The following is a 12,574-nucleotide window of genomic DNA, read 5'->3' as shown; positions in this document are numbered from 1 at the left end:
AAATGGGGTCACATGTGGGTGTTTTTTTTTTTTGTGCTTATGTAACGATCAGCCACCCCTGTGCAAATCACCTCAAATGTACATGGTGCTCTCACTCCTGAGCCTGGGAGTTGTAGTTATGAAACTCCTAGAAGAAGCAGTGAAGATCACTTTACAGCGATCTTCACTGCTGCCTCTAATGCCGATGCCTCCACTTGCCTGCCACCCCCTTTCCTCCACTGGTCCCCCCGCATCAATGGCGTCCGCAGCTGTTGCCGCCATCTTCCTCCACTCTGACCGGACTGCCAGGGGCAGGCAGAGCAGGGGATCTGAACTTTCATCCCCTGCCCCTGCCCTGCAAATCAGAAATTACCGTCCAATCGCAGGGGATAGGAGGAGGTGGCACCCCTGCCACCTCACTCCTATCCTTTAGGATGCTTGGGGCTGTCTCTGACAACTCCGATGGCCCCTATTTTCCGGCCAATCAGATGATTTCAGCAGGCATCCCGGTCTGGTCCCTGCCAGACAAGTGGCGGGGACCGGAATTCCCACGGGCGTACAGGTACTCCCTAGGTCCTTAAGGGGTTAGTGTAGAGGTTTCTGTGTATGCCTTCTGCTTACCTGTTTTAGCTGATGTGGCAGGCAAGAGTTTGCAGTCATTATGATAACATTTTATCTCTGAAATTCTTTCCTAATGCTACCTACATTTCCCATAAATCCTCTGGCTTTGTGGAAAGGGGGTGGAGTTCACTGTACCTAGTCAAATTATTAGGCTGCTGATACTGCAGATCCCCCAGGTTAACAGATTAGACTCATAAGGGAATTGAGGTCAGCTCACATTATGTGGAGTTTTGATGTTTTTTCTTATTCGAATTACGTTTTTTAGAGAAACAATGCCATAATGCGAAAGTAATTTTACCTACAGTAACAATCGAGCTGTTTTTTGAACATTTGAAGTCTGTATGTTACGTTCTCAAGTGAAATTTTTACTGCAGTTTACAAAACTTTTCTTTCGAATTTCCTTTTTTTTTTTTTTTACCGGGAATTGCACAATTGCAGTAAGATAGCACAATTTCTGCTGCAATTTTGGAAAATCCAAGAGAAAAACACGGGGGGGGGTGTATAACTACTATCCCATAACAGCAGTATACAGATAGAGCTGGAAGGGGAGGAGTTTGGGAGCTTCCAGAAGGAATATAATAGATGACAATGTCATCATATATTTAACAGAAGGTCGGCTTTAGGCACATTGATTTTCTGTGGGTCAGACTGGTCTTTACAAAACCCAGTTACAGTTTTAAAATATATGGATGCACCTATACCGGAATGAAAGAGATGGCGCTGTAGAACTAGATATAACAAGTGTGTATGTTATGGGCAAAACACCCCCTATATCCCCTGACAAAATCAAGAAAATAAATCCATATTCAGATTTTTTTTTCTTCTTCTAATTTTATGTACTTATTTATTTATCTTATAGCTTTTTTTTTAAAGAGTTCCCAAAGGGAATTTTAACTAATGATCTTTATTTGTTACTTTAAAGTTTACCTGTCATTTTAAATAACTTTTCAGCATAGGCTGCCATACTAAAGAAGGGATCCTAAGTTTCTATGATTCCATACACTAGTGAGCAGTGTAACCAGTTTGTTAAACCTTGTAGTGATCATATACTTACAGTTAGCTCTTGTGTAGCCTTGTTTGCAGTATCCCTGTGTGTATCGCTCAGACTCTGCTGTCTGAACTCAGTCCACCTCCCATCTCCCTCCTCACCCCTTCCTTCTCCATAGACTTGTGTGGACAGCATGCAGAAAGATCTCTCAATGAGCTGCTAGTCCAGCTTATAAAAACAGGACAAAATTGAGCTGTTTTTCAGAGTGAATAAAAGTTTAACTGGGGTGGGGGTGGGGGGTTGTTGGTGTGGATAGAGAAGCTCTTACATCACAAGGTTAAAGACAAGATGCTTTTCGGCATTAAGCCTTCCTCTGATGTCTTACCTTGTGATGTAAATAAACCTTCAACTTCTTCAAGCATATTTGGTGAGTGCCGGGCTCTACATTACTTATATTTTGGACTAATTTGCTACGTGCACCACCAACTTATACATTATTCTAAATAATTAGCAGCACACATTTACCAAATTTCATGATTTCTTGTTTCCTTCTTTCCTGCTTTATCACATTTAAAATGTCTTAAAATGACTCCCTGCCATGACTCAATGTTGAATGTGGTTTTCAAGGTATCTCTTACAAGGTATGTAGGCAGTGTTAGGATGTACCTAATCATGCTGTATTAACAGAGACAATGGGCAAATAACCCTGGTACCCAACAATGTACCCTTGGTTACCTCTGTCCGTAGTTTGTATTAGCACAAATCATGCCACAGAGATTCCCAATGATGCGAGCAGAGGACTCCCTCCTGTCTATGCTCTTTTATGCCTCAGTTCACACCCGATCAGATGGGCTGAGAGGCAGCAATTGTGCAACCTGATTTTCTTCAGTGAGATACATTCATGTTGTGGTATGACAATGTTTTAGTTCTGCAAAACATAACACTATGTCATTGTTATTAGAATCAGTTTTATATTCCTGTTACACAAAAATTGTTCTCCAGAAAATATCATGTATTTTTTGTGAAGTTTTTCCAGGTGTTTTTACCAGGGTTTTTTTTTTTTTTAGAAGTCTGTGGCTGGATGTTAGCTGTAAGTCAGTAGGGAAATATCAAATGCTGTAGCAATGCTTTTGTACAATGTGCAATGCTTATTTGAGGTGTTTTTCTTCTGTATTCTTGTAGTGGCTGTGACGAAATATGATTCGTAGGTGTTATTTTTTTAAGCCAATTTGGGAGAGCACCATTATGTTGTTGGTGTTTTTTGTTTGTTTTTTTGTTTTGTTTTGTTTAGGGTTTTTTTTTATTGCCTGAGAAAGAGTATATGTAACCTACATGCATTGTTCTATTACTATAGAGAATAATGACTACCTAATTATATGACATAGTTAGAGATAGCGACTTGTCTCGCATTGTATCTATATTGGATATTTTTGGTCCGATGGTCTAATACATATTTGAGCATACAGGATAGTCACCCATAACGGTGAATGACTCCTTGATCTATCCGGCATAACCAGAGATAGCAACTTGCATCTCTTTGGTTAGTTGGTTGGTTGGTTGTTTTTTGTTTTTTTAAGCACACTTATATATTTTTGTGTTTATTTGTACTTTTAATGGGCAGATATTAAAAGTTAAATTTTAAGCTTTTCCCCACGTTTTCCTCTATAGTAAGTAGGCTGTTTTGGATATGATATAATTATTTATAATGGAAGAATGCCACTAAAAAGGAACCTAAAAAAGGATTTACGAAAATATCACAAAAATGCATAACGCACTAAATAAAACTAATTGTTTTATTTTTAAAAGTGTGTGTGAAGGAGGCATTTATCAATGCCGATCTTATGATGTTACACACATATCATAATAACAATAATAATCACTGCACACATCACACTTAAATTGTTAATGTTTTAATAACACATACATTATAGTACAAATTAGAAATGGTGTAACAGACCTGGCATAAAGGTACATGCGAATAACAGAAAAAAGTATTAAATGTATGGCTGAAGATGAATACCAGAGTCACTAGTTTAATATTTTAAGTTAGAAGAAAAAAAAAGTACAAAAAATATTGTGTGTATTTTATTTTTGCATGTCACTCTCTATGTGTTTCCACAAGAACTCCAAAATATGTCCTCTTTCCATAAAAGAGAAGATTGGCTTCAGCTTAAAACATGAAACGTAGTTCTGAGTCAGTGTATAGTAATATACATATTTACAGTACAAGCAGATTGTATAAATATACGACATATTGGACATGATGTTACCAGAATAAATAGCAATTAAAGGCTCTGTTAGGAACACGACATGTAAAAACCTTTAATTCTCACTGTAGCTTACTATAAGATCATATCGTCAAGTTCTTTACTCAGAATATACAGTTTTATGTCACACATCCACAGCAAAGAAGGGGACAGATTACATCCCACAGTCATTAAGTGCTATAGTTTATATAGTATCTATACAGCTAGTACATAAGAAAATAATAATAAGCACACTACTTTATTCAAATCTGACCTAACAGGGCTAATAACATAAGAGAACCCTATTGTTTTTATATTACAATACAATCAAGTGCAGATGTATGTATATGCATTAGTCATTTATGGGGGGAGGGGGGGTAGTTTTACATACCCTTTACCAGGAAACAGTACAGATTTGTTTGGCTTTATAGTGTTTTTATGCAGCAAGCCCTGTTCACATTGTTAAGTATTTTAGAGGTAGTAAATGCCATAACCGCCAAAGTTAACCTGTCACATTGACCTATCTGCAGGCAGCATGTCACTGAGCCGGATGAGCTGTACGGCTGCTATATAGGTTTGTAGGAAAAGATTCTGTGTAATTTGTACATTATTTATGTATCTCTGCTACCACAGGTCTTAGGAGTCCGGTAGGTGGTCCTACTCTGTGATTGACAGCTTTCTCTATATGTACATTCATGAAGGGAAGGCTGTCAATCATTGAGTGAGACCGTGTGCCGGACTTCTAAGCCCAAAAGGGAAGAGACTTATACTGAATACTAAATCTTTTCCTACAAACCTGTATATCAATCTGTTCAGCTCCTCCTGCTCTATAATACGATGCCTGCATATAGGACAGCATTTCCAACATGACAGATTCTTTTAACTTTACATATTACTTAAAGCTTCCAACCTCCCTTAAGGACAATTTTAAAAATGACACAACACCTAGCAACATCATCCTCTTTAACTCCTGGGGCTGGTGCCAGCTATATGGAGTCAGCCGCAGTACTTTCACAATGTTGTGACGTTCAGGATCCTAATACAGCCAGGCACCCACTGCAATGGCTTGGATAAGAGATAACTCAGATTCCAGTTGTTTAACGCCATAGTTGCTGGAGTTTATAAGTGCCATAAATTTGCCATCTTAGCATTCCTGTTATCTTAATAAATCTTATTAAAAATATTAAAGAAAAAATACATAATCCTACTTTCCTGGTTTATTATGTAAAAAATATTTAAAAAAATGACAGATTTATGTATCACTACATCCATCACTACACTAACTATAACAGTTTTTTTTATTTCTTGTTATTGTTCTGCTATGCATCCTGTACTGTGAACATTATAACATGAAAGAAATTAAAAACATTTTTAGAATTGGTGTTCTTGTTTTCCTCCTGCACCCCAAAAAACACAAGAAACAGCAATTAAAATGCCATAGGTACCCAAAATGGTGCCAAAGAAAACTATAGCTTGGTCCAGTAAAAAAGCATACCCTCCCATACCTCCACGTTATGACTCTCAGCATGTGGTAAAAAAAAAAAACACTTTTTTTTTATGGTGCAAAATCAATGACATTTCATAAAAAGATATAAATTTGGTATCCCAAGATCAACCCAGCCTTACTATTTATTGTTTGCATTTTTTGTTTAATCCTCATCCTTAATGGAGAATGGAAGGCATAATCGATAGACACAAGTGCTGTAGTTATGACATTACTAGGATGTTATTTAGTGCTAGTTAGAACAAAGACGCTTGCAACATAAAAGACAATAAAGCAGACTATACCTGTATAGAGGTGAGTATACTATAGTTTAATGTACTCACTATGACAATCAATACATATTGAGTTATTCATATAGGCGTTTATAGTATTTGAGGTCAACATGAGCTGATAAGCCTGACGGGTGAATGCTACTGAAGCAGTGTTTATATCATTTCAGATCTTTAGTGCAATGACAGGACAACCACACTCAACCTCCAGTACTCTCCTGTTAGTAAATCCTGTAATGCATTGTGCTCCAATAATAGTTCTAAAATGTGGGTCCACCAAATAAAAGGGAGGTCAGGTTATGTATTTTTAGCTAAATAACTTTGCATGAACTTCTGCAACACATTCTCAACAGTGACTGCATCTCCAGCATTCAAACAGGTTTGATCTAAGAGTAAGTGCCATATACCAGACAGCTAATGTGCGTGTTTATGTGCTCCCATACCATTCAAACAGATCAACATTCCTTTAAACTCCAAAATTAGAAGTGTCTTACTGGGTCAATGAAACATTCTGCATCCTAAAAAGAACATTACGCACCTAATAGTTGTACAATCTTTGTCATTGTGCAAACTGAATTAAATATTGCATGGCACTGTCATGAGGAACTGAAGTTTACATAAAAATATAAAATGCTTTGCACTGCATGTAAAAATAGAGATGTCTACTCTCAATGTAATGCTTATTACAGCCATTGAGGTGCTACAGTTCACTTCTTGCAGAATTAGTAGTGGGCGAAGTCTTAAAATAAGGAACCCCAGCTGTACAAATTTACCTTGTAAAAAAATTGGCACAAGTAGCTTTGTTTTGTTTACATACTCCTTGTAGAATACATTCATGATGAAGTGTAGACTGTTCTTTTTGGCATTCCAGTGCCATATGCTTCTATGGCAAATGCCAAATTTAGTGACTGAAAAAAAAACTTTCAAAATTGAGAAGAAAAACATTGTGATACATCATAACCACTGAGTGACCCGGATATTCTGAAAATAATACTGAAGACATGAACTAAAATAAAATCACATAAAATGGACCTTTCATGTTAAACAACATTAAAATAGATCAGTTGCTTAATAGCCCTGAGCTTCAACTGACCAAGACAGCAGAATAGGTTCCGTGCTAATAAAATACTGAGAAATATCCATAATACGTGATAATACTGCAGCCCACAAACCAACCACTCGTATGGCTTAAAGGGAGATCAGGAACCCACAACTTATTTCCGTGTAGAACAATTTCCGACACTTTTTTCTTCATTGCCCTTATTGTTGATTGTTGTGATACAATGTTACGATTTATGATGTTTCTATGTATGTAAAGACAGGTGTAATTGATTCACCATTTGATGTTTAGACATATTAGGCACAGAGAGGTAAGACACATACAGTACTTAAGGTCCTAGAAAGTGCTAAGGGCTAAAGCCATATCCAGAACACAATAGTGCCATGCCTTTTGGTAACAACCCACAATACCCTTCTCTTTCTCAAACTATGTGTTCTCAGTCCTGAGAACATTATATAGCTATCAGTGCTTCACAAGCATTAAAGCCAACCTCTTCACTTTAGAAGAGCTAGAATACAGTGCCATGAAGGAAAAAGTTGCATTTTGCCATTTGATTTATAAGTCTGATTCAGGCATGTCTGGCATATCTGCCATTAGGTACCCAATGCCATAACGTCCATTGGGGGCAGTATCTACTTTAGGAGTTGGAGATCCACTTTGCTTCCTGTAGATGCTATTTCCAATATTTGGAGATGGCATTTCACTTTGTAACTTCTCATGGATCAAACTAGCATTGTCTTCTTCAGGACTGGATATTTCCTTTATAATACGCCCTCTTTTATAAGAGACTGAAGCCAGGCTCCCAGTGCTATCATCAATGAGATTAAAGAATCGGACAACAAAGACCAATGGAACAGGCAGTAAAGCGAGTACTATGAGCAGCACACATACACAGAGTCCCCAGGTTGGATAACTTAGACGCTCTTCAACAGCCTAAAAGGAGAAAAAGATTATATATATATATATATAATAATAATAATAAGCAATGGCAATGTAGTTTATTGTCTTAAAATGTAAATAGTCATCTAGACCCATTTACAAATAGAAAAGTTATAAAAATTTAAATGTTTTACTTATATAAGATGCATTAAATGCTAATGTTTGGTGTAGGCATTATATGCTGGGGAACAAGTGAGGAGATCTTATAAAGGGCTATAATGCCAAAGAATATATGAGGATACCTATCTGCCCAAATTTAATACTTGTACAAGTGTACCTTCAAAGTACAGTAATATTGTGAAGCTGTTTGTGCTGCAGATTTTTCTTTCTTCCTAATTTTTTAACAGAACATTGTTATCATTTGTCTAATATAATAAAGATACTGAGGTGCTGCAGCCTGGTGATGATACAAGCCTACAAACCTTCCATCCTTTTCCCTTACCCTGTCTCCTGTTAATACACTTCTACACACTGTATGATTCAGTGCTGAGGCTCCTGTAATCACAGGACTTACTTTCACTGTCTCTCTCATTCTGTTTCTCTCTACAGACCTGTTCCCACAGCTGACATCAGCAAGACGGAAGTAAAGAACTGCAGTAAGTCAAGTCTTCTATTTTAAAGAGAACCTGTCACCAAACTAAAGTTTAAATATAAATCTTATTATGTAATTTAAAGACACTTTGCTATTTACTTGCTGTTAAAATTCTCAACCTTTCTATTTTTAACTTTGATTGAAAATTTAGTTTGGTCTCCAGAGGCACAGTTCTCGCATTCTTCAGTGTCGTTGCTGGGGAACACCCTCTTTCTCCTGTCAGGAGCTGACACAATGTGAGCAAGGGGAAAGGTACGATACAGAGCTTTTGGGGGGGGGGGATTAAGGGCAGGAGGGGTTTTAAGAGTAGTTAGGGAATGTAATCTGACTTAGTTAAGAAAATATGATTTGATCACAGGTACTCTTTAACTCATGCAATGAATGGAGGATGCAGTTTGCAAGTGTATGATGCAAATTTTTTTTATAGAACACTCATTTAAATTTAGCAAGCTGTATGAAAAACTAATGTGTCTGATTTTTGTCTTGGATTGAAAGAACCAATAACAGCTCAGATTTAATTTCTTAAATTGCTCCAAGACAATGATTCCCATCACTTACCCTTTCAGCAATCCATGCATAATAACCAGGTGGAGTGAAGCCCATTTGGACAATACTTGCTATGAGCAAAATAGTTAACAGTATAGGAGAGACATATTTCCACATATAATAGTAGTATTTGTAAGGTGTGAATCCAAGCATATCTTTTAAGTCATCCATGAATCTAAAAAGAAAAAAAAATGTAATTTCCATATTAATTATAAAATGAAATAATACAAATAGGTTCAAATCGGGACTGGTTATACATCTATACATATCTGGATGTTTTAAATAAACACATGTTTTAAAGGGAAAAAAATAACACTATAAAGGGTTTGATTTATTTTGTTAGATAATGGAAAAAAGAATTCAAATTTAATAACTAAAAAATTGTGTACTTTTGATTCCATCTCAGAAAGTTTACTTGTATATCACTACTGGTGATAAAAGTTACTTCTATGGCACCAAGTTTTGATTGGCCTACAGAATAGCAAGTATTACTCCACTGCCCATGTAAAAGAAGTTCTATATGGTCTGAGACAAAGTGACTGAACATGTCTGACAACAAGCAAAGTATTCATCAGAAAAACATAAAAAAAAACAGGGTTTTGACATAAAATAGAATGTAACAAGACCACCGCTTTGGGGGTCCCATACCCCACAAGATGAATGGGCTGGTGAAGATAGCCAAGAGCTGTACTGTCTATCTTTGTCTGGCCAATATAGAAGCAGTGCATATATCCAACTGCCATACCATTCAACCAGAGGGGATGTGGCACCACCATTCTCGTGTCTGGTAAGGGGTCCCACCGATGAGTGTAGTTTGTAGGAAAACTTCTTGAATACACAGAAGCTTTTTTTTTCTTAATTATTCTAGTTTTATATTTATTCATCCCCCTAGAAACTCTTACATATTTCAGTTTTTTGAAATTTTTTTGTTCAGCTCGATAATGCAACCCACATTATCTAAGTCTATGGTGAATACATACAAAGTTTTTCCCGTCAATGACATATGAAAAGGAAACTGTCCTATGCAATGTTAATGGGAATATTATGCAGGTGTTTTCCCCGAGAATCATTATTACAAACTGTTACTTACTTGTCAATTCCATATATCCAGGAGATGGTGATATTTTCTAAAATGACCACAACAAGAAGGGGTAATGTTGCAGAGTAGTCATCAAACATAGTCACAAAATAATTTCCTGATCTCTGCACAAACAGTAAGCCAATGCAGAACGCAAGCAGGCAACATCCAACTAAAGATTGAAAGACAAAATATACTTGGAATTAAATACTGTACACAGAAAATGTAGTATGAATGAAAGGCTATGTTCACGCAAAATTTTTGGTCCCATCTTTTTACCCAAACATCTATTGCTGAGTGTGTTTTTCATTAAGGTCCAGTAAATAATTAAGCATTTTTTTTTCTTTGTCTTTTGGATTAACTGGTAGAACTGAAAAAAAGATGTGTCAATGTAGCCTGAAACTGTCTTTTCAACCTACTGAGGCTGGGTTAACATTTATCTGACGATTCAGCACCGTCCCTTATGGACAGATGCCATAAGCAAGAACATTTGAATTTGACATCCTATCTGTTGCCCTATAGACTAAAATGGGATATGGCACTGCACCTATGACCATTTGGCATATTTGCCATCCGGTGCGGATTTGCCAGATCTAAAAAAAAACAAAAACAATCATGCAGTGTTTTTTGATCCAGCGCCTATAGGCTTGATGGCAAATATACCAAATCGTCTGACATGTGTAAACAAGGATTAAAGGGGTTATCTACATTTTTATGTCTTCTTATGTGGCAGAGCCCAGGACCCCACACACCAGGGATTGGTTTAGAATGCTAGCTGTGCACTTAGAATTTCTGCATCTTTACCTATCTCTATTATGTGGATTCTGATATATAACATCACTATCCATCTTTTGGTCAGTACACAAGCAACAGCAGTTGTGCCAACATTTCCAGTTGTTTCCATTGTTCCAAGAAAATACTGAAGGGGGGATCATTAAAGAATGAAAAATCTGTTGAGATACTTGGACTTACCAGTAAGTGGTTCCTTTCTTATTTTAAATGTATCAACTAAGGGAGTGGTGATTCCTTCTATGGTTCCAAACATGCTGCCAAGGCCCAGGTTTACCAACATGAGGAAAAACATTACAGACCAAAAGGGGGATGCAGGAAAATGTGTCATGGCTTCCGTAAAAGCAATAAAAGCCAAACCAGTGCCCTGGACAGACTGCAAAACAAAGGAAACATCATTACTATTACAGTAGTAGTAGTAAAATACTGTTGAATGTACCAAGAGGGATTAGCATTCGTAAGGATTTATTGTGTTCTAAATGTGATGATGCAAGTTGCTGCTAGTACTTTTGTTTATTTTTAGATGCCTTATTCTACCTATTTCAGACCTGACATTCCTTCTGGACTGGAGCTAAGGTAAGTAAATTTGTATTATACATTTAGACTCTTATACTTTTTAATTTTGACTTACCTCTAGAAAATATTAACTTCATGCCTGAAAATAATACGTTTAAAATTGTCATATTCTGACCCTTATAACTTTTTATTTTTCCTCGTACGAGCCAGTATGAGGGCTCATTTTTTGCACCGTGATCTGAAGTTTTTTTGCATGTACGCCATTGACCGTGTAGTTTAATTAACAATATATTTTTATAGTTTGGACATTTTCACACGTGGCGATACCACATATGTTTATTTTTATTTACACAGTCTTTCTTTCAAAATGGGAAAAGGGGGTTGATTCTTACTTTTATTAGCGAAGGGACCTCCCTATATTACACCTTTATCCATGGTTGTACTTGGAAAGAGTACAACTAATTCTGGTAAGCGCATATTCACATGTTGCGTTACCATTGTATCCTAAGATATCACACCACCGAGCGCATCCTGTTGTTCTGTTATTTTTATGTCCTATGCATAGCACTGAACAGTATTAGCAATTGAATGATTGCTATAAATAGTCCCCTATGGGAACTATTAAAGTGTAAATGTAAAAGTAAAAAAAATTAAAAATAAAAGTAAAAAAAAATGTGAAAAATCCCCTCCCCTAATAAAAATATAAATTGTCAGTTTTTCCCCATTTTACCCACAAAAAGTGTAAAAAATGTTTTTGTTATCAACATATCTGGTATCACCACGTGCGTAAATATCCGAACTGTTAAAATATAATGTTAACTATCCTGTACGGTGAACGGCGGGAACGTAAAAAAAAAAAAAAAAAATTGCTGCTTTTTTATAACATTTTATTCCAAATTGTGATATAAAAAAAGTACAGATGACGGCGCAAAAAATTAGCCCTCATACCGCCACTTATATGGAAAAATAAAAAAGTTATGGGTCAGCAAAATAGAGGGATTTTAAGCGCACTCATTTGGTTAAAAAGTTTGCAATTTTTTTTAAAGCTGTATAATAGTAGAAAAGTCTGTAATCATGGATATCATTTTAATTGTATTGACCCACAGAATAAAGAAAACAGGTCTATTTTACCGTAAAGTGTACAGCATGAAAATGAAACCTTCCAAAATGTGCAAAATTCCGTTTTTTTTTTACCAATTTCCCCACACAAATAGTATTTTTTGGTTGTGCCATACATTTTATGGTAAAATGAGTCATTTCAAATGACAACTGGTCACACAAAAAACAAGCCCTCATACTAGTCTGTGGATGAAAATATAAGAGAGTTTTGATTTTCAGAAAACAAGGAGGAAAAAACGAAAATGTAAAAGTAAAATTAAGGCCCAAATGGGCTGAGTCCTTTAGGGGTTAAAGGAAATCTGTCATCAGTGTCACCTGCACTAACTTG

General features: G+C 36.4%; 1 protein-coding gene across 1 annotated transcript in view; it reads right to left on the bottom strand.

Annotated features, from left to right (window-relative positions):
* Positions 1-3,482: 3,482 nt before the first annotated feature.
* The window catches only part of SLC6A15 (solute carrier family 6 member 15), a 51,003-nt gene continuing 41,911 nt past the window's right edge, over positions 3,483-12,574 (bottom strand). Inside the window, exons 9-12 of the mRNA XM_056574414.1 lie at positions 10,795-10,987; positions 9,835-9,994; positions 8,757-8,919; positions 3,483-7,600 (exon numbers count right to left, since the gene is read on the bottom strand). Coding sequence (XP_056430389.1) covers positions 7,223-7,600; positions 8,757-8,919; positions 9,835-9,994; positions 10,795-10,987 — 894 coding nt within the window. The 3' untranslated portion in view covers positions 3,483-7,222. The remainder of the gene's footprint in view (positions 7,601-8,756; positions 8,920-9,834; positions 9,995-10,794; positions 10,988-12,574) is intronic.

The sequence above is a fragment of the Hyla sarda genome, chromosome 4 (assembly GCF_029499605.1).
Source record: "Hyla sarda isolate aHylSar1 chromosome 4, aHylSar1.hap1, whole genome shotgun sequence".
NCBI classification, from domain to species: domain Eukaryota; kingdom Metazoa; phylum Chordata; class Amphibia; order Anura; family Hylidae; genus Hyla; species Hyla sarda.
The sequence above is the reverse complement of the archived record's forward strand: the minus strand, read 5'-3'. Positions and strand labels throughout refer to the sequence as shown.